This window comes from Panicum virgatum, chromosome 2N (genome assembly GCF_016808335.1).
Source record: "Panicum virgatum strain AP13 chromosome 2N, P.virgatum_v5, whole genome shotgun sequence".
In the NCBI taxonomy this organism is placed as follows: domain Eukaryota; kingdom Viridiplantae; phylum Streptophyta; class Magnoliopsida; order Poales; family Poaceae; genus Panicum; species Panicum virgatum.
The window spans coordinates 41,097,073-41,122,170 of record NC_053146.1 but is presented as its reverse complement, the minus strand read 5'-3'; the positions used below and the strand labels follow the sequence as shown (position 1 = coordinate 41,122,170).

General features: G+C 47.7%; 2 protein-coding genes and 1 long non-coding RNA gene across 5 annotated transcripts; all 3 read right to left on the bottom strand.

Moving 5' to 3' along the window:
* Nucleotides 1-422: 422 nt before the first annotated feature.
* On the bottom strand, nt 423-17,694 carry LOC120660500 (putative disease resistance protein RGA4). 3 transcript variants are annotated; one of them, XM_039939046.1, is made up of 6 exons: nt 17,451-17,694; nt 15,723-17,325; nt 15,523-15,634; nt 3,969-4,069; nt 1,949-3,173; nt 423-1,728 (listed from the first exon to the last, which is right to left on the bottom strand). In XM_039939046.1, exons 4-5 carry the CDS (start codon nt 3,993-3,995, stop codon nt 1,992-1,994), a joined length of 1,209 nt encoding a protein of 402 aa, XP_039794980.1. In that variant the 5' UTR covers nt 3,996-4,069; nt 15,523-15,634; nt 15,723-17,325; nt 17,451-17,694; the 3' UTR covers nt 423-1,728; nt 1,949-1,991. The 3 variants fall into 3 exon arrangements, with proteins under 3 accessions (XP_039794980.1, XP_039794978.1, XP_039794979.1); XM_039939044.1 differs by having other exon boundaries at nt 1,949-4,069; XM_039939045.1 differs by having other exon boundaries at nt 1,949-4,069; nt 15,893-17,325.
* Nucleotides 16,054-16,848, bottom strand: LOC120662624 (disease resistance protein RGA2-like). Its single transcript, XM_039941733.1, has one exon. The coding sequence runs from the start codon at nt 16,846-16,848 to the stop codon at nt 16,054-16,056; it is 795 nt and encodes a 264-aa protein (XP_039797667.1).
* Nucleotides 17,695-20,482: 2,788 nt separating the features above from the next.
* LOC120660499 lies at nt 20,483-23,819 on the bottom strand. Its single transcript, XR_005669630.1, has 3 exons — nt 21,367-23,819; nt 20,928-21,279; nt 20,483-20,844 (listed from the first exon to the last, which is right to left on the bottom strand). It is a non-coding gene; the product is annotated as an uncharacterized LOC120660499 (long non-coding RNA).
* Between the last annotated feature and the right edge of the window lie 1,279 nt (nt 23,820-25,098).

Sequence of the window (25,098 nt, the reverse complement as noted above, 5' to 3'; positions counted from 1 at the left end):
CTGTCCGCGGCTGCCTGGACAGGGGCGAAACCGACGAACACAAAATCGCCCTTTCCAAATTTCGATCCAAACTTGGTCCAAACTCAATCTCAGGTCACGAAATCGAAGCCAAGAGATCTAGGCATGTAGGTGACCGTTTCCCCCCAAAGAAATTTCGAGCTTGACCAAGTGAATCAAGAGAAATCGCGAATCTCACCCAAAACTACCACTTCTAGATCGACGAACACAAATCTTGCCCGATCTACAAACTCATGAGGTTTCAATCGATTTCCTCCGGTGGAAATGCTCCTCTCATGTCATAGAATGAATCGGTGCAAGAAAAATGAACTCAAACGATCGCTAGACGAAGAAATCGCACCGGAAACTAGAAGGGGAAGGGGGAACTCGGGATGAACAAAACAATAACACAAGATTGACACACCTTGATCCAAAATCCCGGAGGACACGCGCACACTACAGGGGTGCGCTTCCCACGAACAAACACTACAACTGCAGTGGACCTCTCACTGTTCTGGAAATCTGGAAACCCTAGCTAGAGAATGGGAAAATGAGAGGCAAGAGGAGAAGGAGGGGCAAGCCCTCATGTTATAGTATTTTTCCTCTGCCGATTCTACCCCTAAGATACATGAGCCAACTAATTAACCCTAGGGCTATTTTCGTCGACTCGGGGTCACACCTTGATCCGACGGCCACCGCACCTCCTCATCGGTAGCCTTGCATCCACGCAACCTCCCCGATGCCATCACGTGCCGTCCTTCCGAGACTTCCGTCCTCGGAACCTCCGCCCGTGTTTTGAAGCCCAAACCCGTAAACCCGCCACCGATGGTTTTGAGGCCCAAACCATCAAACCGGGCCTGACACGTGTCACCGCAGTCCTCGATCATCCGGGCCGCCAAGTCCTCTGAGCTCCGCGCTCTACTTCGACGCTCGCCATCTTGACCCGGTCAACACGGTCACTCCACGTGTCCTCGCGCTTGTCGATGTGCCAAGTGTCAGCCACATGGCTAGCCACCCGGCGATCCGGTCCCTCGATCCAAGCCTCACGTCCGTCCTTACCTCCGCGGTCCGTCGTCACGGTACGTCCTACTTGATCTTCACCTCGCCGTCGACCACCATCTCCCGACTCGACTCCTGCACAACACAAGCCGAAGAAACACGTTCCAGACGACACACCTCGTGTGCCAGATTAGAATACCCGAAGGAAAAGAGAAAAGAAAAACAGATCCAAAATGTCAATGTTGACAATCACTCATCACAAAATCGAATCACATGGGAAATGATCAACCATGTGTTCGCAAAAATTGCTAGCTGGGAATGTGCAGCTAGCTGGCTCAATACAAATTGCTAAATTAAAGCAACATGGCAGAAAGTAGGACGGAACAAGCAACACACACCCAGATCAGAATCAGACCGGAGATCATCTCAACCACCTTGTCTCTCGTTCCATTATACAAAATCATATAAACTGATCGAAATCATGGTGGTGAGCCCACACAGGATGGTGCTGCGACAAGCTTCAACCCGCGCCGTTACTGAGCCGGCATGCTGACGCCGTACACGATCGAGCTGGGGTCTCGACATTATACAACTCCACAAGCTAATGCAGGCATGTATTGTGTGTGCAAGCATGCTTATCCCTCTGCAGTATGGAGCACATGGGCAGCACGACAGCATTCGCTTCACCCAGACCAACATCGCGTCTTGGTAATGCACCCAGGAGGTAGCTCTCTGCAGTTCAATGGCACAGACGAATTCAAATGCTATTAGTTTGTAACGAGCACATAATATATTTGTCTACTATTCATTTAATTTCTTCAGAGTTTGGCCAGCCTTTGCTTAATTACCCTCCGCAGAAAAAAAAAAGACTGCAGAATACAGGTCATAGAAATTTAACAAAAAACGAACAGGCAGTGTATGTAAAAGAAGACGTCAGTGAGAAGGAGCTTACCATGCTAGATTTTGCACGCAGTTGATGACGTGGGAATCATCAGCTACACATATGTGACCTCTTGAATATGAGCCATCTTGTGCTTGTCCTCTCCTTGTAAATTCTCACACAGTTCTGGGCATTTACTTATCCGTAGTTTCTTCAACTCAGTAAGGCCACGTATGCTTTCCGGCAACGAAGAAAGCTTTGGGCACTCGCTGATACGAATTTCTCTCAATGAAGTCAAGTCTCCCAACCATTCTGGCAGTGTCTCTAAGTCCACACATAAGTCTATCTCGAGTGTTCGGAGGGACTTGAAGCATCGAATAGCATCCGGCAAGATTCTAAGGTCGGTAACATCACAAAGGTTCAGAACCTCGATTGAAGAGAGGCGTTGGGTCCGACGCCACACCTCAGAAGAAATAGATGCCTCCCCAATCGTAAGGTAAAATGGAGAACTACTAGATAATAGGTTCCCAAACCCATGTTCTGGCAGCACGTGATTGCTGTTTTCTAGCGACCACACCATGCTCCTTGGGGGGTAAGGTATGAACTTCAGCTTCGGGCAATCCAAAGCAACCAACAAATGCAAATTAGGGATTAAAAACTCTCCTTCAGCAGACGATCTTGTTGTCCACCACTCCTCCAAGCTGTCCATTGATCTCAAATAAATTATTCTTAGCTTTTGGCAGCTCCTGTAGTCCCCATAGAATTCCCTACCAACATTCTTGATATTGGGCATTCCCGTCAAGGTCAATGCTCTGAGGTTTGGCAGGCGCCCAAGAGGGGGGAGGCAGTTGCACTGATTTAGATCGACAAGAAAGATGGTGGTAAGATGAGGTAGGTTGGAAGAAATGTCCAGCATCCACCTAGGGAAGTCTATGCTCATATAACCACGTACGTCGAGGTGTTGGAGACTTCTAGGAGGCAGAAGCTTCGCCAACACTGATATGGCAGTAGCTGCATCTGCCTGCTCCACCGGACTATCTTCATTATGTTCCCATCCAAGAAACAGCTTTGTAAGCTTCAAGTTGGTGGACAGTTTGCCTTGCTCTGCCCCTTCTAGATGCTCGACTTCCTCAAGGCCGTCTATCCTCAGCTCATTGCAAAGAGTACTCTCGAGCTCTGTAATTTGACTCCATAGATCATTGCTTCCTCCATCAAGATTACAATATCCTTGTAAATTCAGAGTCTCTCTCACTTTTTTAACTTCATCTTCTTCAAATGCTAGTCTTGCCTCAAAAGTCTGAAGTGTAGACATGTTAAATATGTTAAATATGCTAACGGGCAAGCTCCCATGGAAAAAACAGCCTTCAATATCCAAACTTTGAAGTCGTAAATCACCAATAGAAAAAGGTAGGTGTTCAAGCTTTACACAAAATGACAAATTTAGATGCTTTAACATCACGAGTTTGCATAGAGAATCTGGCAAAATTTGAACCTTGGAACAACTTGTCATGTTCAGATATTCAAGCTTAGACAGTTTATCAATCCAATCTGGGAGCTCTTCAAGGTTATAGCAGTCTGATAGATCAAGATGTGTCAGAACATGAAGCTGAGAACAAGAATCTGGTAGTGATTGGAGTTTGTAACAATCAGATAGGTTCAAAAACTGAAGCCTATGCAAATCGCCAAAGGATTTTGGAAGTGTATGCAGTTCATGGCAGCTTGCCAGGTTTAGGAAAAGAAGAGCACTTAGGTTTCCAAAAGAAATGGGAAGCTCCCAAAGGCTGACACATCCTGATAGGTCGAAGTATTGCAGCTTTTGAAGGCAACCAATATTTTTGAGTAATATGTTCAGGGAAGTATTTGAAAGTATCAAGGTCTGTAGGTTTAGCAGATGGTTCAAGGATTTTGATAAGTTTAAGATAGGAAGGGTAGAGGCATCAAGATACCTTAATAGCTTTAATTTGTAAACAGAAACTGGTAGCATTGTCACATGGCATCCACTCAAATCCAAAACTCTCAAATATAACATGTGTGAGAGTGCTTGCTGAGGAAGTTGTAGTCTATCACATTCCCTAAAACTGATGGCCCTTACCTTTGTTGGCAAAGCTTTATAGGTCATCGATGATGTCTTGTTATCATTTATCAATAAATGCTATTTGCAATTCAATTTATCTCTCATCGTATTGATGTTTTTGAGGAATGAGAGTACTCTATCCTGCTTGCGATGAGTGAATTGTCAACCGTGCGGAGTGATCGTGCGCTTGGTCTTTGGATTGCAGGTACACGGGCGTCGTGTGTCGACAAAGAGTTGTCGTGGAGGAGCTCGGGCCGGGCGGCAGCTGTGGCGTCCACTCCTGGATCGAGGACGCAAGCGGCGACGGAAGGCGGGTTTCTTGGTTTGCGCCACAAAACCAAGGAGGCAGACAGCGGTTGAAGACGCCAAGTCGTGGAGGCACAGGTGTCGGTCTCGGGACTGACGGAGGCGATGGGCGTCGACGGCATCTAGGGCCTCACTGCGGGCGAGGAGGTGACGGGCGTCGGGCGGCGTCTAGGGCCCTCAGAAGGCCGAGGCGGGAACGGAGTCTAGGGCCACAGCGTGGAGGCGGGAATCTTCCCGCGCGTGGAGTTTTGGCGGTTTTCTCAAAACCGGTCACCTACCCGGGTTTCGCGGACCTCCCAAAACCGCGAACCGGATCTTCGTCCACATGGCGGCATCGCAGAGAAGACTTCGACTCGAAGAAAGAACCTCGACCGTCGGATGAGTCCTTGTATCTTTTTCCGGTTTTGCCCCTACGGGCTTTCTAGAGTCTAATTGAGTCTAGGGGTAGTTTAGTCTTTTGGGGTTGAGAGTTGTTGGGGTTAAAAACCCCCTCTCCCTCTATGGCTCTCCTTTTTGGCCCAGTGAGCAGCACGCCACCCCTCTTCCTGGCGCCCCTTCCTCTCTTCCTCCCTCTCCTCTCTAGGAAACAGAGGTATGGATTGTTGAGATTTTTGTACTGACATTGATTAGGAAAGGACGCCCAATCCTCCTTGTGCCCTCTGGGGTTTTGAAATCAATTCAATCTCATATGATTTGTGCTTTGGTTTGATTGAAATTCGATTTTCCTTTGTCGATTCTCGAACTCAAGATGACGGGTTGTTTCTTGACGATTTTGTGACTCCTTGGGGTGTTCCTAATCCATCTTGTCTAGCCCTAAAACCCTCGGATTCACGAGCTCCTTTGAATTGAAGTTTTGGCGTTCTTGAGAAAACCCCAATCTTGCTTAGGATTTCTTCAATTTCTCCCAAACCATGGAGTGATTCGTCGATTCCTTCTGTGGACGTGTTCACAAGTCCCTTGTGATCATGCCTGCAAAATTTGGTGAGATTTGGACTTGATTTGGCCACTTGATCATCGAGTTCTTGGAAGAAACCGGGCTGAAAAACGTTTCTGGATAGAGTTCTTCCGAGCACCGGTTAAACCGATGCTTGTGCTCATTGGCGTCGGTTCAACCGGTGAGTGGGTTTTTCCTGCGTTAGTGTTTTCTGTTGTTCACTTGTTGCACCGGTGTTTTAGCTGTCCATGAGCACCGGTTCAACCGGTGCATGTTTCCAGTGTGCTGTTTTTGATCGTTTGACCGGTGTATAGACATTGGTCGATGTCGGTTCATCCGTTGTTCAGAACATTTTGATTTGGAGCTTCTCTGGTCAATTGCACCGATGCAAAGCCTTTGATTTCGTTGGTTTAACCGGTGCGTTGGAATCTCGGTTTTGTTGCCTCTCTGGACAACTGCACCGACGCCAGAGTTTGATTTTGTCAGTTCATCCGGTGTATGCACACCGGTTGAACCGATGCTGTTCAAACCACTGCGTCGGATCAACCGGTGCGTACCCTTCTTCTACTGCCGGCTCTGTCTCACCGGTTTAACCGAGGCCGACGAGTTTATCTACGTCGGTTCAACCGGTGACATATATCGTGCCTCTTTTGCTCTATCTCTTCGAGTTTGCTTCCGCAGTTGCTCTCGGTTGTTCCTAGAGCTTTCGTGTGTTGGTGTAGCTCCTCCATAGCTACTCCACACTGTGCCTAGGTCTCTTGGGTTGGGTGTGTGCTTTGGGACTTAGCTGGAGCTTCCTCTTGCAAGAATTTTTATTGGCCCCCATTCACCCCCCCTCTGGTCGCCCCTTTCAGTCCCTCAATTGGTATCAGAGCCTGGTTGAGGTTTTCAGTACCTTAACCGGTTTGAAAACCACTTGGCGACCATGGCGAGTCTTGCTAAGATCCCAGTGTTTTCCGGCGAGGACTATGCTTATTGGAAGGTTCGCATGCGTGCCTTCTTGCAAAGCATGGGAGCCGAGGTCTGGGATATTACCAAGAACCAGGCGTACGAGATGCTTGCCGTTCGGACCTCTCCTCGTTAGGTGTCCGAGCACGAGGCTAACGCCAAGGCTGTCAATGCCTTGTTCGCTGGCGTTTCTTGTGCGGAGTTCTCACGCGTCCAGGGTTTTCAGGAAGCCCACAAGGTTTGGACGTGCCTTGAGAACTACCATGAGGGCACACCTCAGGTCAAGTCTAGGTTGTTCGAGACTCACCGGCGTGAATACGAGAATTTCACACAGGGGCCGGGTGAGAGCGTTGGCGACATGTTCAGTCGGTTTCAATCAATTGTGAACAAAGTCAATGCGAACAAATCTGCTGATGCCCTTGAGTACACAGAGCATGAGAAGGCCCTCAAGTTGCTCTACGCACTTGACCGCTCTGTGTGGTATCTCAAGGTGAACATGATTATTGAGTATGCAGGCTATGAGACTCTGACCGTGAATGAGCTCTTCAGCAAGCTCAAGGCCACCGAGGTGGATAACCAGACACGAGCTAAGCTCAATGGTGCCCATCCTTCCAAGAGTGTCGCTCTTGTGACTGGCCCAGGTGGATCGAGCTCTAATGCTAACTCTGCTCTTGGCTTTTCTCTTGCCTCTATGCCTTCTGTTACAGATGAGCAGCTAGAGACACTAGGCGATGATGACTTGTGCCTCCTCATCAATAAGTTCCAACGTGTCTACCACAACAGGCAGAGGAAGAAGAACCCCGGGTGCTACCACTGCGGCGATCTGAACCACTTCATCACCGACTGCCCCAAGAAGTCCGGCGGTGGCCAGAACAACAACTTCGACTACTACCGTCACCGCGACCACGACGAGGAAGGCTCCAACAAGGAGCGTCGGCGCCACAAGCACCGCAATCGTGACCGGGGAGGATGCTTCGACCAGGAGTCGCTCAAGAAGCGCTTCCAGTACAAGGCCAAGAAGCGGGAGAAGGATTTCCTGGCGCAGCTCAGCGACCTCGATAAGAGCTCTGACACCGACCGCTCTTCTTCACCGACCTCTGACGACGATGATAAGAAGAAGAAGAAGAAGCGGGACAAGGATGCCACCGGCTTCATCGGCCTTTGCTTGGCGGCCGGTCGGCGCAAAGGCTTCTGCACCATGGCGGGTGAAGCAAATGGCGCTCGTGCGTCTTCGGGTGAACATGCTACACCGACGCACGTCGACTCTTCTCCTGAATCCGAGAGTGATTCAGAGGTAAACTCCATCATCGACCTCCTTGATGCTGAGGTTAGGGAGTTGTACGCCGCTCTCGACAACCAGAAGAGGCTTCTTAAGGAAGCAGCTAGAGAGCGTAGAAAGCTTAGGGCTGAGCTGGCTTGTGCTAGGGAGAAATCTAGTGAGGATGAGTGCGCTGGCTGCATATCTCACATGAATGATCTTGTTACTCTCCGTGCAAAGCATGATGAGAACGTCGTGAACTTAGATGTTGCTAAGACTTCACTTGCTGACGTGTCTCACGACCTAGCCAAGGCCAAGCATGAGCTTGAACTGGTCAAGGACGCTCCCATAGTTAGTGATGTGCTTGAATGTGATGAGTGTCCTATCTTTAAGTCTGATCTAGCCGCTTTGCAATCTAAATTTGCTACTATTGTGTGCGAGCTAGAGGAGATGAAGTCTAGGCCAGTTTTGCTTGGTGCGTGTAAGCTTTGTCCCATGCTTAGGTCGGAGCTAGATGAGAAGAACGCTTTGATTAAATCTTTGGAGAAGACTAAGGTCGGGGAGTCTAGCCCACCTACTGATTGTCATGTTTGCCCTGGTTTGATTTCTGATTTGGATAATCTTGTGGTAGAGAAAGCCAACCTGGAGAATGAGAATACCTATCTTAGGGCGATTCTGAGTTGGGTTTCTAGTAGTGAGCCGCAGTTGGGCATGATGATTAAGCAGTTTAAGCGTGGTGATGGTTTTGGGGTCGGTTACACATACACGAAGTCAGACTTTGACAAGCTGTATGGTAAGATCGGCAAGCCTGCTGGAGCTCCAAGTGCTCTAAACACTGCTAGCACGACACGCAGCCTTCGCTTGTTGACCCCGTGGATGGTGTGCTTAAAGAACCATCGAAAGCACCTCCACAGAAGCAGGTTTGGGTTCCAAAGCTAAATGAGCTGAGGAATCCCCTCGATACGCTCCCTGCTGCCACAGCCCAGGTTGCCCAGAAGAAGGGGGCTGCTCCTCCCCGTCCGCAGGCTAGGCCTCCACCTCCCAAGAGAGAGGTGAGGTACCACTGAGAGTACTGTGAGAGAGATGGTCACTTGGAGGAGTTTTGCTTCAGGAGAAAGCGGGCTGTGAGGCGTGAGCAGGAGAGACGCAACTCGGACATGTACTCTGCTCGGGTGCATGGTCCTCCTCGGCGTGGTGGTAGGCAAGATGCTAGGGCACGCCGTGTAGGTGGAGGACGGGGAGACGGTGGTGGTTACCGTGCTCCAGCTGGTGGTCGCTTTGCCGGTCGTGCTCCTGGTCGTCCTCAGTACGGCTATGGACCACGGGACCGAGACTTTGGTGGAGGTTACGATGCACCACATTTTCCTCGCGGTGGTGGTCGTCAGCCTCGCGGTAGATGGGACAGGGGATACGCTTTGTCTAATTTTGCTAACCCTTCTGTAGAGCAAATGGCTCGACACTGGTTTGCTTCACACTTTGCTAACCCCAGTGTTGAGACATTTGCTCACCCTTTGTCTCACTACTGATGTGCAGGTTGGAGCCTTGGAGAACAAGTGGATCATGGACTCTGGTTGTTCGCGCCATATGACCGGGAATGACAAATGGTTCTCCAGCCTCTCCCCAACGCGCCATAAAGAATACATCATATTTGGGGATAATGGTAAGGGCAAGGTACGTGGTGTTGGCGCTTTTAAGAGTTTATGATCGCTTCACCCTGAGAGAGGTTGCTTTGGTTTCGAATCTTGGCTTTAATTTGTTCTCTGTTTCGCAACTTCTTGATGAGGGGTTTGAAGTTCGCTTCAAGGAGGGTTGTTCTCGAGTTTTGGATTCCAGAGGAGACCTAGTTTGCCGGATCGTTCCTCGTGACCGTGTTTTCTTGGTCGATTTCTCTAGAACTCCTTTTGGCCCTTCTTGTTGCTTGTTGGCTGGTCCTTTTTCTGATATATGGAAGTGGCATAGGAGACTTGGACATTTGAGCTTCGACTTGTTGTCTAGACTTAGCTCACTTGGCCTAATCCGAGGATTGCCCAAATTAAAGTTTGAAAAGGACCTTGTTTGCCATCCGTGTCGCCACGGGAAGATGATTGCTACTTCTCATCCGCCTGTTAATCAGGTGATGACCACTCATCCTGGGGAGTTGCTACACATGGACACAGTCGGTCCTTCTTGGGTGATGTCGGTTGGTGGGAAATAGTACGTTCTTGTGATCGTGGACGACTTTTCTCGCTATTCTTGGGTCTTTTTCATGAGAACCAAGGATGAGACTTTCGAGTTTGTTCGAGACTTGATCTTGAGGTTGAAAAACGAGCTACCCCAGGCCATAAGAGCAATTCGCAGTGATAATGGCACAGAATTCAAAAACGCTCATTTTGACACCTTTTGCAGTGATCAAGGTCTTGAACACCAGTACTCTTCTCCCTACACTCCACAGCAGAATGGAGTTGTAGAACGGAAGAATCGGACGCTAGTTGAGATGGCGAGGACGATGCTCGACGAGCATAGGACTCCTCGAAAGTACTGGGCTGAGGCGGTCAATACCGCTTGTTATGTGTCCAACCGCATTTTCTTGCGTGCCTTCTTGCACAAGACTTCTTACGAGTTGCGATTTGGACGCCAGCCCCGTGTTGACCATCTCAGAGTTTTCGGTTGCCGGTGTTTTGTGCTGAAAGAAGGAAATCTTGATAAGTTTGAGTCTCGCTCGTCTGACGGCATTTTTCTTGGTTATGCATCTCATTCCAGAGCATACCGTGTGTTGCTTATTGATTCTAACATCGTCAGAGAGACTTGCGAAGTCACTTTCGACGAGACTGCACCGTGCAATGCTTCTGTCTTTGAAGTTGCAGGAGAGGATGAGCTCGGCACCTCCATCTTTGAAGATGAGGATGAAGAAGCTGCGGAGGGTGATGCTGAGGCTACCACGCGTGCTGTGGACCCAGTCGCCTCCGCCACGAGCTCCGACGATGATGACGGCCCTGATCCTACTACGTCTACTTCCCGGGGGCCAGTCGAGCAGGTGACTCAGCCTTCACCAGCTGCACCTGAGGAGGCACCAGCTTTGGTTGAGGAGGAGACGACTTCAACAAGGGAAGCACCGCGACATATTCAGCGTCGTCATCCACCTCAACAGATGCTAGGTGATCTCAATGAACGAGTCACACGGTCCAAGGTAACAAGTATCGCTGGCCTTACTCATTCAGCGTTTGTTGCCTCTTTTGAGCCCAAAGATATTGGACACACTCTTTCTGATCCTAATTGGGTCAATGCCATGCATGAGGAACTCGAAAATTTTGAAAGAAACCAAGTTTGGGTTTTAGTCGAGCCTCCACCTGCTTTTAATCCCATCGGAACGAAGTGGGTTTTAAAAAACAAGCAGGGTGAGGATGGGTTGGTTGTTCGAAACAAGGCTCGTCTTATTGCCCAGGGGTTTTGTCAAAAAGAAGGGATTGATTTTGAGGAAACTTTTGTCCCAGTTGCTCGTTTGGAAGCGATTCGGATTTTTCTTGCATTTGTTGCTTCTAAGGGTTTTAAAGTTTTCCAAATGGACGTTAAATCTGACTTCTTAAATGGTTTTATCGAAGAAGAGGTTTATGTGAAACACCCCCCTGGTTTCGAAAATCCCAAGTTTCCAAACCGTGTTTATAAACTTCAGAAATCACTTTATGGTTTGAAACAGGCACCTAGAGCTTGGTATGATAGACTGAAAACATTTTTGCTAGCTCAGGGTTTTAAAATGGAATGTGTGGATAAAACTTTGTTCCTCATGCGGTCTGGCACTGACTTTTTATTAGTTCAGATATTCGTGGATGATATTATCTTTGGTGGCTCTTCTCACGCTCTTGTCTCCAAGTTTTCTGAGCAGATGTCCAGGGAGTTCGAGATGAGCATGATGGGTGAGCTGCAGTTCTTCCTCGGGCTGCAGATCAAGCAAAATCCTCAGGGCACGTTCGTTCATCAAGCGAAGTACACCAAGGACTTGCTGCAAAAGTTCGACATGAGTGACTTGTCTCCTTAGCCGACTCTGATCAGCACATCGACGGCGCTTGATGAGGACTTGGATGGTGAGGCGGTGGACCAGAAGGAGTACAGGAGCATGATCGGCTCTCTCCTATACCTGACGGCAACGCGGCTGGACATTTAGTTCGGCGTCGGTCTCTGTGCGCGGTATCAGGCTTCGCCGCGCACCTCCCATAGGCAGGTGGTGAAATGCATCTTCAGGTATTTGAAATTCACCCCTGAGTTTGGTCTCTGGTACTCTGCGGATTCTTCTCTGGTTTTGGTGGGCTTTTCTGATGCCGATTTCTGTGGGTGTCGGTTGGATCGCAAGTCGACATCCGGCACTTGTCAATTTCTCAGTACATCTTTGGTGTCTTGGTCCTCTCGCAAGCAGGCTAGCGTAGCGCTTTCTTCCATAGAAGTTGAGTATGTTGCCGCTGCTAGCTGTTGCTTCCAGATCCTATGGATGAAACAAACCTTGCAGGATTATGGACTGAGTTTTGATAGGGTTCCCATTTTTATAGACAACATGTCTGCTATTAGCATTGCAAAGAACCCTGTCCTATACTCCAAAATCAAACACATAGATAACCGGTTCCACTTCCTGCGAGACAATCATGAGAGAGGCCACATAGACTTGATCCATGTTCCTTCAGAGAGGCAAACCGCAGATATCCTAACCAAACCTCTTGAGCAGGACACCTTTGCTCGCTTGCGAGGGGAGCTTGGGGTCTGTTACCCCTTTTGATTGCTGACTTTTCTTTGGTTAGCTTTGTAGGGTTTATTTGTTCTTCTCTTGGTTTTTTAGGTTTGGTAGTTGCATTATGCATATGCATTGTACATTTCTGCATTTTGCATTACCTCACTTGCACTAGCATTCTTTGTATACATTGCTATGATCTCCTAGTGCTTGCTAGTGTGAGTTTATAAATGTGATCATGTATAACTTGCTCCACTGTGTATATGACTTCATCTGAGTTAAGCTATTTTGATTTGAAATTTTGAAAACATGGTCATCCTGTCTTGGCTGCTAGCATGTTAGGGCGTGTTGATATGCTTTGCTATCTCATTCATGCTAGTGTAGTTTTTCGTTCAGCAATTCATACTTGACATGATCTAAAATTGATAAAATTACTTGAATTGTGCTTGAAATGGAATGGAAAGATCCAGGTGGGATTGCTTGTCGCACTGATCGAGCTTTCGGGACGGCTCACTTTGCACCTGTGAGAACCCGGGCAAGGCTGTGCATGACTGAAACGAGTGCCTTAAGCTTCTGATTGCCTTTGGCATAGGCTTGGTCTCGTTGCTAAGTAAAGCTTGACAAGCTTTCAACCCCTGGCATTAAAATTGCTTGATATAATGAGATTGCAAAATCAATATTCACAACATGCTTTGGATGTTTTTAGCTCACCTGTATGAGTTGATTAGCACTGTTCTCCATTCCCTACTTGTTAGTGCTAGATCATGGGTGATGCTTTTATTTCTCCTAAACTGAGCTTGCCTAGCTCTAGACTGATTTGATATACCCTGCTGAGCTAGATGCAGGCCTTGTTTATGGATGCACACGTGCTTGTGACTAGTTGTTGCTCATATCATTGTATCCCCGAATGCTTTCCCTAACACCTCCTGCATTGCATTCATTGCATAGCATATGTTCAGGGGGAGTCTCAGTTTCAGGGGGAGCTTTAGGTCATTTTTAGCCTTGATGTGTGCATGTGCCAACAAGGGGGAGAAGTTTAGTGATCGAACAAAGGGAAAATTGTTTGATTTTTGAGAGTTCCAAAAACTTGTTGTGCACAGGGTTTTGAAAGTGCATACATTTGGTGAGAGTTGCACTGGTAAAGGGGAAATGCATTTCAGTGGGAGTTTCTGCTTTGATTAGCTCCTGGTTTTCCCTCTGCTTCTGGCATGACTGTGTCGAGCCCTACCTCTGTCTTTGAGAAGTCATGCTTGTGTTTGATCGATTGCGTCGAGCCGTTGCCCTTGTCTAAGGGGATCGATCTTTGCTTGGTCAAGTGACTTGTTCTTGCTTCTTTCGAGCTTTTGTCACTTGTTCAAGTTCTCTCTTGCTTCTTTGTTCTTCACTATTTTTGTTTCAATCTTGGTTCGCTTTGTGGTGTGTTGACAATGCACTCATCAAGGGGGAGATTGAGGAATGAGAGTACTCTATCCTGCTTGTGATGAGTGAATTGTCAACCGTGCGGTGTGATCGTGCGCTTGGTCTTTGGATTGCAGGTACACGGGCGTCGTGTGTCGACGGAGAGTTGTCGTGGAGGAGCTCGGGCCGGGCAGCAGCTGTGACGTCCACTCCTTGATCGAGGACGCAAGCGGCGACGGAAGGCGGGTTTTTTGGTTTGCACCACAAAACCAAGGAGGCGGACGGTGGTTGAAGACGCCAAGTCGTGGAGGCACGGGCGTCGGTCTCGGGACTGACGGAGGCGACGGGCGTCGACAGCGTCTAGGGCCTCGCTGCAGGCAAGGAGGTGACGGGCGTCGGGCGGCATCTAGGGTCGTCAGAAGGCCGAGGTGGGAACGGCATCTAGGGCCATGGCGTGGAGAAAGGAATCTTCCCGCGCGTGGAGTTTTGGCGGTTTTCTCAAAACCGGCCACCTACCCGGGTTTCGTTGACCTCCCAAAACCGCGAACCGGATCTTCGTCCACACGGCGGCATCGCGGAGAAGACTTCGACTCGAAGAAAGGACCTCGACCGTCGGATGAGTCCTTGTATCTTTTTCTGGTTTTACCCCTACGGGCTTTCTAGTGTCTAATTGAGTCTAGGGGTAGTTTAGTCTTTTGGGGTTGAGAGTTGTTGGGGTTAAAAACCCCCTCTCCCTCTCTGGCTCTCCTTTTTGGCCCAGTGAGCAGCACGCCACCCCTCTTCCTGGCGCCCCTTCCTCTCTTCCTCCCTCTCCTCTCTAGGAAACAGAGGTATGGATGGTTGAGATTTTTGTACTGACATTGATCGGGAAAGGAGGCCGAATCCTCCTTGTGCCCTCTGGGGTTTTGAAATCAATTCAATCTCATACGATTTGTGCTTTGGTTTGATTGAAATTCGATTTTCCTTTGTCGATTCTCGAACTCAAGATGACGGGTTGTTTCTTGACGATTTTGTGACTCCTTGGGGTGTTCCTAATCCATCTTGTCTAACCCTAAAACCCTCGGATTCACGAGCTCCTTCGAATTGAAGTTTTGGCGTTCTTGAGAAAACCCCAATCATGCTTAGGATTTCTTCGATTTCTCCCAAACCATGGAGTGATTCATCGATTCCTTTCGTGGACGTGTTCACAAGTCCCTTGTGATCATGCCTGCAAAATTTGGTGAGATTTGGACTTGATTTGGCCACTTGATCATCGAGTTCTTGGAAGAAAGCGGACTGAAAAACATTTCTGGACAGAGTTCTTCCGAGCACCGGTTAAACCGACGCTTGTGCTCATTGGCGTCGGTTCAACCGGTGAGTGGGTTTTTCCTGCGTTAGGGTTTTCTGTTTCTCACTTGTTGCACCGGTGTTTTAGCTCTCCATGAGCATCGGTTCAACCAGTGCATGTTTCCAGCGTGCTGTTTTTGATCGTTTGACCGGTGTATAGACATTGGTCGACGTCGGTTCATCCGGTGTTCAGAACGTTTTGATTTGGAGCTTCTCTGGTCAATTGCACCGACGCAAAGCCTTTGATTTCGTCGGTTTAACCAATGCGTTGGAATCTCGGTTTTGTTGCCTCTCTGGACAACTGCACCGACGCCAGAGTTTGATTTTGTTAGATCATCCGGTGTATGCTCACCGGTTGAACCGACGCTGTTCAAACCTCTGCGTCGGATCAACCGGTGCGTACCCTTCTTCTGCTGCCGGCTCTGTCTCACCGGTTTAACCGACGCCGACGAGTTTATCTACGTCGGTTCAATCGGTGACATATATCGTGCCTGTTTTGCTCTATCTCTTCGAGTTTGCTTCCGCAGTTGCTCTCGGTTGTTCCTAGAGCTTTCGTGTGTTGGTGTAGCTCCTCCATAGCTACTCCACGTTGTGCCTATGTCAAGGGTTGGGTGTGTGCTTTGGGACTTAGCTGGAGCTTCCTCTTGCAAGAATTTTTATTGCCTCCCATTCACCCCCCTCTGGTCGCCCCTTTCGGTCCCTCAGTTTTCTGCACCATTTGTGTACCACAATTCATCACCAGCAGTATGTCTTGCAAGATCATCTACCATATCATGCATACGAAGTCTAAGTGTGGGTTTGAATATCCTTGCAGATGATACCTTGCAAAAGAAAAAGGTACAGTTGAGATCTTTAATACAAATAGATTTGATTTCGTAAAAACAACGAGGAGATGATTATTTCACTTACTGTAGGACAAGTCAAGATATTAAAGAAGGACATCCCTATCATCAACATATTCAGTACCAATCTTTTGAAGTAGTTGTTTGTCACTACTTTGAATGAACCCTAAAGCAATCCATTGCTGGATCAAGCTATCATGATCAATATCACGACTCTTAGGAAAGATAGAGCAATACATGAAACAAAGTTGAAGTTGTGGAGGCATGTGGTGATAGCTTCGCAGCAGGCCCTTCCGAATTCCCTTGTCATCATCCGTGATATCCATTATATTACTGTCCTTGATTTCAAGCCATCCTTCTCCAATTCTTCCGCATGATGTAACCAAGAGCCATAGCAACTAGAGGTACTCCATTGCATAGTTTTGCAATTTTTTACCAATGTCCACAAAGTCAATAATTTGATCATCTCCTAAATTATGAGGCTTCATGATAGACCAGCATTCGTCATCTGATAAACCCTCTAGTTTAATTTGTTCAACCAGATGAAAATGTGAAGACCCCACGTCAAAGAGTGTACTAGCAACATTTTCACTACGAGTGGTTACTACTATTTTGCTGCCTTTCTTTCCAGATTGTAACATGTCCACCAGCTCCTTCATGGTATGTTTACTTTCCTCCCATAAATCATCTAACACAATAAGATAGACCTTGCCATAGAGTATGTTTTCAAGCTGAGATTTTAGATGCTGCAGAGTAACATCTTTTACTGGAATAATGCGACCATCTAGCTCAGAGATAATATCAGCAATAACTTTCTCTAGTTTGAAGTCCATTGAGACATAGACCCATGCTTTTAGATCAAAGTGAAACTCATTGCTTTCCTTGAGAGTGTAAACAAATTTTGCAATAGTTGTTTTACCCATTCCACCAAGGCCAACAATAGCAATGATAGAGCTTTCTCGATCTCCATTGTTTTGGAATAGCTTGAGGATATGCTTCTTCTCTTTTTCTCTTCCCACCATCTGAACATCATCTCTAGCACCAATGTACGTTTCTCTCCCCCTTTCATTATTAGCTTGCTCTATTGACGACACCGGAGGTAGGAGGAAATTAAATTTTTTGACATCATCAGCAATCCTATCTAACTGCAGCCTGATACTTCTCATCTTATTTGACATGGTGATACGCATCATCGTCAGTCGTCCCTCTCCCTCGTGAGCGCTTGTCGGCGTAGCTAAGCACAACCTGTAGGGTCCCCATTTGTTTCTTCATGTCCTGAACATCATCCTTGAAGTTCCAGAGCATTCCCACAATCCTCTCCAACGTGGTTTCGCTGAGCTTGCCGGCGACATGCTCCACAACGGCTCCGGCTACCATCTCTGCTGCCCCGGTCATGGCTACTGGCCTCTGCTCTCTTGCGCACACGCGGCAACCAATTGCGTTGCGTCCAAGAGAGCGCAGACTGAGCAGAGGAACTGTGATCGATGTGTACAGTAGTTGTAGTCGTACCACCAAAGTCTTGTTATCTTGAGTAGTTCAATACTTCGGTGTTAGGTGGACTTGTGTGCACAAGTCAGTTAGTCAACTCTTGGAACCAAGAGCTTCCTCAGACCAGATCGAACATCGAAGAGGATCCAAGAGCTGCTAGATACTCCAAATTCGAAGTTACCCTGTTTTGCAGTAGCACAGTGAGGGTGAGGGTGAGGATCTAAGCTAAGAACTTGAATTCAGAACCAGAGCAAGTACAGACGGATCTGCCGGAGAGAGAATGAGCTATCAGTAATAATGTACGCACCGTAGCGTGTTGACGTGCTGGTGGTCATAGCTACGCCGTAGATCAGGAGCTCAACGGGGTCTCCGCGTTTGCTGCCGCAGCCGAGGCTGGGAGCTTGGTGAAGGCGGCGCAAGCGTGGCCTTGGAGGCGTAGAAATCGACGTGGTTGTCAGCTCGCCGCAGCCGAGGTTTAGAGCCTGGGCAGAGTAGAGTAGCGTGTCCTCAACTACTGAGCCGGAGACCAAGGTGAGCGTCGGCTAGATTTTTAAAAGAGTAAATGTCACTGGCGGTCCCCAAATTTGTCCCGAGATTTCAAGTAGGTTCCGGTACTCTCAAAATGCACATCTAGGTCTCTGAACTTGTCCCGAGTTCTCATTCCGGTCCCGGTACTCTCAAAATGCACGTCTAGGTCCCTGAACTTGCTAATTCATTTCATATAGGTCCAAATCTCCATAATATGCTCTCCAAACAGTACGATTAAGTGAACTAACAGGTGGGGCCCATATGGCAGTCACAGCGTTATCGATCAGAGCGTGTACAGCCCCTGACTAAAAGAACTGAAGAGAGAATGAGTAGTGTTAGCTTAGCTCTACTCAATGTTCAATAGCTGACAACATTCAGCAATAGCCAATAGTACTGTGCACATGTAAAGGCTCATGTCGTCGATCTGCTATTGGCTATTACTGAATGTTGTCAGCTATTGAACATTGAGTAGAGCTAAGCTAACACTACTCATTCTCTCTTCAGTTCTTTTAGTCAGGGGTTGTACACGCTCTGATCGATGACGCTGTGACTGCCATATGGGCCCCACCTGTTAGTTCACTTAATCGTACTGTTTGGAGAGCATGTTATGGAGATTTGGACCTATATGAAATGGATTAGCAAGTTCAGGGACCTAGACGTGCATTTTGAGAGTACCGGGACCGGGATGAGAACTCGGGACAAGTTCAGGGATCTAGATGTGCATTTTGAGAGTACCGGGACCTACTTGAAATCTCGAGACAAGTTTGGGGACCGCCAGTGAAATTTACTTTTTTTAAAAGGATCTGACAGCCGAGTGTTTAGTGGCCTTAAGTCAGTCGAATATGGTCTAGTGGCAACATCTAGTGTTTCTATCCTCTAAATGACTAAATCACTCCATTTTCATAAGCTCCATATTTTTAAACAAAATAAATATTTAAAAACAGATTTTACATGAACATATATACACTAACAAAATAACAAAGATTAATCTATACGTCACTCGAGCAATTCTCGGACGCCGCTCGCTCGATTTTTTTTTTTTTACATCCGATCCAATCTTGCGCTGCAACGGTCAGGATGGTAAGCACCAAGTGGTGGATCGCGGGTCTCTTTCTTTTTTTCTCTCTCTTTATGGAAATTGCGCTAAAGGCAAACAGCAAAGCATAGATTCTCAAATCTTATACAGATTGCTTTTAGTGCTTGGAACTTTTACTAAAGGCCAACTGCATGCATAGATTCTAAAACAGCGTTATAGATTGGAAGGCTCAGCCTTTAAGGAAAGTATATGGCGTGGCCTTGAAGCAAAGGAGAAAGTATATATTCGGTATTAGCCAGAACGAAAGAGAACCACAGCACTTGAGAGGAATCATCTTGTATATATGGTGTGGCCTTGAAGCAAAGGACAACGTATATATTCGGTATTAGCCAGAATGAAAGAGAACCAGCACTTGAGAAGAGTCAAAGATTATAATAATCCAATGTATAATATAAATTATGATAATCGTCATGTGATCCAAACAGGACCTAATTAAGAGAATGACAGTGTGGGGGTTCTATTCATCGCATCTGCGATGGGATCATCACATCACAGAAGCGCCGCCCCGCCCGCCTACCCCCGCCTCCCCTGCCTCCCGGGGTCCGGCGCCTCCGCCGCCGCCCTCCCTAACCGAGCTCGCCGCCACGCGCCGCCGCCTTCTCCTCGCCCCCGCCGCCGGCACCGCCCACCGGCCATCCAGCCCCGCCCGGCCGGCGGTGCTCCCGCGCCGCCGCGCCCTCCGCCTGGCCGCCGCCGCCTCCAAAACCCTCCTCTATGGCCGGCGACCATGGAGCCGCCCCACCCCGAGCAACCCGATTCATAAGGCCACCGCCGCCCTCCACCACCCCGGCCGCCGGCGACCTCGCCGGCGGCCGCTCCGCCCACCTACCATCCATTCCCACCCCCTCCCCTCCCCCCTTTGCTCGCTGGAGCAGCGCCCCCTCCCCTGTCGCGAGGTAGAAGATGAATAGGGGAGGGGCGAGCGCTTCTGCGACGTGGCGACGGAAAATCGCGCGCGATAAATAGATTTGGCGGACAGTGTGTGTATCCTATGATATACATCACTCATAATAAGGGATGGGAAGATCAGTTTAAGGTTGCAATAAAATTTCAGTAGGGGTGGGCACCCCTCCTGTTTTATATATATTATTAAAAAAAGACTGCAGTGTAAAGAAAGAACTCAGCAGCAGCCTAAGATTGGTGTTTCAGTTGGTGAATTTCATCAGTCATTCAGATTATCAGCAGGAAATGGTTTGGTGTAGGTCACGGCTTATAGTGGTCCGAATTTAACGCGAATGCCCAAGTGGCTTGGCATATACCTTGATCGAGCACCGGCGACGTACGGCTTTGCTGCCGTAGTTTCATGGCATCCTCGCCGTTGGTACCACTGGACGCTAGCATCTTGCTGCCGCCGCGGCCGCCGTCATGTCATCCTGCACCTGCCCGAGCCGACGGACAAGCAAACGGCGTGTCGGTTTAGGCCTCCAGCCAATTTCTCAGGCTGGGGTACCGGTTTGGGCCTCCAATCTGTGGTCACTTTCATTGGCTCATGGCCCGTGTAACATCGCCGGCCCAAAAAAATCAAATTGCAGCCAAGGTTCTTTACCAGCAGACACAACCCGGACGAAAGTTAAATTAGTTTGTAGCTTTGGCGCGGACAATTTCTTCAGTCTCACACAACAACACTACAAGTCTACTAGTGGTCGGAAGTTACATTGCAGCCAAGGTTTTGGAATAACGGTTTAACGGATTATTATATCGAAAACAACCAATATTATTACAGAGTGGTATTGTGTAAAACTTCTCTGGGAATGCGCAGCTAGCTCAACAAATTGCTTAATTAAACCAACATGGCAGAAAGTAGAAGGAACAAGCAACACGCCCAGATAAGAATCAGACGGACCGAAGATCATCTCAATTCTTCTCAACCTTCGCCTTGTCTCTCGCTCCATTCATGCAAACTGGTCTTTATATTGAAGAGAAGAAACTCATGCAAACTGGTTGAAATCACGGTGAGCCACACAGGCTGGTGTTGCTGTGACTGCCGACTGCATGCACGGCAACACTAGAAAAGCTTCACAGCGCCGCCGTTGCGCAGCATGCTGACGCCGTTCGCGGGGTCGCAAGAAAATGTGGGCTGCAAAACATTGGCCCGTTGATCAGTATTTCTTCCAAGTAGTAGAGTGATGAGCTGAATGATAATGTGTAAGCTGAACTCACCTGCAGGTAATTAATGGGATAGCCTGCTAATAACCGAAAATGGGTCCGGAATGTTTGCAGTTGCAGCCATGAGGTACAAGCTAATGCAGGCATGTAACTGTGCAAGCACTATACAATTGCATAATGCGTGTCCCAAGCATATCCAGTCGTGGAAGGCAGCACGACAGCGTTTGCTTCACCCAGACAAACTTCGGCTTGTCTATGAACACATAATACGACTAGTTTACAATGAGCACATAATATATTTACCCATCATCCATTTTCTTCAGAGTTTGGCAAGGCTTTGCCCTCCGTTCCGAATGAAGCAGATCTTGCTATATATCCTCCCGCCGGCCCAACAACAACGACCAACCTGCAGTATACAAGTCACAGAAATTAAACAAAGAAGGTACATACATCGTATATAGAAGAAGACATTAGCGAGAAGGATCTTTATTACCATGCTAGATCTTGACACGTAATTGATGATGTGGGAATTAACCATCAGCTACTCTAATGTGACCTCTGGAATATGAGCGATCTTGTGCGCGTCCTCTCCTTGGTGTTAGGTTCAATCTTTCTGAGATTCTGTACAAGATCTATTCTAGGCAAACAAATCGGGTATGGGGAAACATTCTGAGTAGTGAAACAAGTTGTTCATCCTTCATCTACTACAAGAGAGAGAGAGAGGTGAGGAGGCGTAGACCATCAGCGGCGGGTGGTGCAGAGGAGGCGGAGGCCATGGCGCTGATGGCGCAGAGGAGCTCGGGCCGTCGAGGCGCGGGTCCGGCGGCGACGGTGGTCGACATGGGTAGCGGAAACCCTCCGGCCCTCCACCGGCACTGTGGCGGATCCGGTCGTCGTGGTGGAGTAGAGAGGACGCTGGCGGAGCTTCCCGTCGGCCTCGCGCAAACCCTAGATCGGTAGGGATGTGGGAGAGGGTTGTGGCTGTGGTGAATCTCGTGTCGCGTGCCCCGGCCCCTCTCCCGTTCTATATAGCGCGAGCGACGGGGGCCCACCAGCCATATGGGCTGGACGCCCCCGATCAGGGCGTGTTCAAGGGGTCCGGCCCGATCTTTGGATCGGGCCCGTGGAGATCAACTCCAACATTCTCCCCCTTGATCCCTCATTGTTCTTATTCTTGTTCTGTATCTGAATTTGGTCCATCCCATCGCAGATCAGTGTATAGGGCGTGACTCGTCATGACAGTTATTACCGTCAGATTGACAGCCACGTTAACCTTTCCGGTCTGGAACAGAGTCTTATTCTTGGGCTATCTTTGTCCAAGAATCATAGGCTTTCCCTTAAACCCATGCCGGCTAAGTGTTCTTTGAACACTTTGGGTGGTAGGCCTTTTGTAAGCGGATCCGCTAACATCTTGCTTGTTCTGACATGTTCTAGACAAATCATTTGATCTTGGACCTGCTCCATAACAACATAAAATTTAATGTCGATGTGTTTGGCAGCACCACTCGACTTGTTGTTATGAGCACAAAATACTGCTGGCTTGTTGCCACAGTATAATTTCAGTGGTTTTTCTACGCTGTCGACCACTTTCTATCCGGGTACTAATTTCTTAAGCCATGTGACCTGCCCTGAGGCCTCATAACATGCTACAAATTCAGCATACATCATGGATGATGTTTTGACTGACTGCTTGGAGCTTTTCCAAGATATCGCTCCCTTTTACAAGAGTGAAGATATATCCAGACGTGGATTTTTCTATCATCCGCATCTCCTGCAAAGTCTGATTCTGAATATCCTTCTATTTCTAATGATTCTGTTTTTGTATATGTCAGCATGAGGCCTGTTGTACCCTTCACATAGCGTAAAGTTTTCTTTACCATTTTCTAGTGCTCTATGCCTGGATCACTCTGGTATCTGCCAAGTATTCCGGTAACAAAACTCAAGTCAGGGTGTGTGCACATTTGTGCATACTGTAAGCTTCCAACAGCTAAAGCACAAGGCACTGCCTTCATTTATTCGAGCTCGTACTTGTTCTTGGGACACTAATATTTCCTGAAACTGTCGCTCTTGGCTATTGGAGCAGGTGTGGGTTTGCTCATATGCATACCATATTTTGTTTAATATCTTTTCTAGGTATGCCTTCTGTGATAATGCTAACATCCCATTTCTTCTGTCTCAGTGAATCTTAATTCCTAAAATGAATGAAGCTTCACCGAGATCTTTTATATCAAACTTCGAGGACAAGAATTTCTTTGTCTCCGGTAGTAGATCAACATCACTGCTAGCTAGCAGAATGTCATTCACATCCAAGATGAGGAAAATGAATTTTCCGTTCTTGAACTTTGCATAAATGCCATTGTCCTCTTCATTTTCTTTAAATCCAAACTTTCCTATTGTTTCATCAATTTTCAAATACCACAGCCTTGAGGCTTGCTTCAAGCCATAAATCGATTTCTTCAGGCGGCACCCTAAGTTTTCATTGCCTTCCATGACAAAACCTTTCGGCTGTGCCATGTAAAAATTTTCATATAAATCCCCATTCAGGAATGTCGTCTTCACATCCATCTGATGTAATTCTAGATCATAATGACTAAGGCCATAATTATTCTAAAAGAATCTTTACATGAGATCGTGAAAATGTCTCATTGTAATCTATCTCTTCTCTTTTCGTGAAGCCTTTCACCACAAGTCGCGCTTTAAATTTTTCTACGTTCTCTTTGGAGTCACATTTCGTCTTGTAGACCCATTTGCAGCCTACTGTTTTGGCTCCTTTAGGAATTTTTTCTAAGTCCCAAAACTTTATTGGCACTCATAGATTTCATTTCATCTTCCATGGCTGCAGTCCACTTGGATGAATTCATGCTTCTCATGGCTTCTTGTTGTCGGTCGAAACCCACCGGCGACCAGCGATAGGCAACACGAAGAGCCGGGACATCGCCGGGGCGCTGGCAGGCACTGCTCCCTCGTCGACGGCCCGCAATTCCGTCACACGCCTGGAGGTTCCGTGGAAAGCCGGGCGTGCCACCTGACCTATACCCGATCAGGAGGGTGCAAACGTATTCCAAACAGTTTCCTGCGTACAAAGACACGTGTAAACATAAGTCCGAGCCGTGGTCGGCTCCCCGGGACGACTCTTGCATCGGCTTTAAAGAGTCGATCGAGTCCCGGTGTCAGATTGGATCTGCACCTATCCAGATATTAATGAATAAAGCAAATAACTGTAAAGCTGCTTCAATTAAATCTAGTCAATCCAATCCACGATGGTAAAAGCTTCACTGCTAGATCGGAACATCCTACACGTGACTGGGCCTAATGAACATAACAGATAACTAAACCAAAACCCAAAACAGAGGCCTAAGAACTAGCAAGAGCCGATTCCCGGAATAATCCCTATTAAGGCTAAGATAAAGCATCTAGTACGCCACCGGATCATCCAACCCGTTTGCAAGGCCTAATCTAACAGATATTACGCCAACTCTTAGAGATAAGAGCAAACCATAATAGATTAGATCTACTAGACATAAAAGAAGCAGGGCGTTGTCCCTGTGCAACTAATTCTATGCGACAAGAACTAGCATAAGATTAAAACATGACTGCACAGAGACAACATGATATTCGTAGATGATAAGCAACAAAGCACAACAGATCCACCAAAAGCCATGCTACGAACATCAGGATAACTAGCATTACTCGCCATCAAAAACGCTTCAGTACAAGTAATACCAAGGTAAAAGCAAGAACAACGCTGCCCTGATCGCGAGAAGCGATCAGGGCAGCATGGCGCTTACTTAGATGAAACCCTAGGATTAAGGGTGGCGATGCGCCGATATTGTTGTTTGCGAGACGTGATGACGTTCTTCTTTCATGAATAACATCGGGTACATATTTATAGTCCGGAGACTTGGGAAACAATCTAAGCTAATCTTGTCCCGATTGGACTCTATCTCTAATCTTGAACTAAATCTAAGATATATGGCCCATGTGGCCCAAATGCTCACGTAGGAGCCGATTTACAAGCCTTCTTCAATCTTCTGCTTTAAGACCATCTTGCTTTTGGCCTATAAATTAATCCTGTTAATTTATGGCGATAACGCATGCCCCCCTGGTTTTGGCAATGATAGTTCCAAAATCAATCTGTCGCTTCATCTTCCCGTTAATGCTCATTAAACACACTGCAACCACCAAGTAAGACGCAACGTCTCTTCAACTAGCTCCTCGTAGAATG

Excerpts from the sequence above, each read along its gene's own strand:
- LOC120662624 (XM_039941733.1), bottom strand. The coding sequence starts at position 16,848 with ATGATGCGTATCACCATGTCAAATAAGATGAGAAGTATCAGGCTGCAG.
- LOC120660500 (XM_039939044.1), bottom strand. The coding sequence starts at position 3,995 with ATGACCTATAAAGCTTTGCCAACAAAGGTAAGGGCCATCAGTTTTAGG.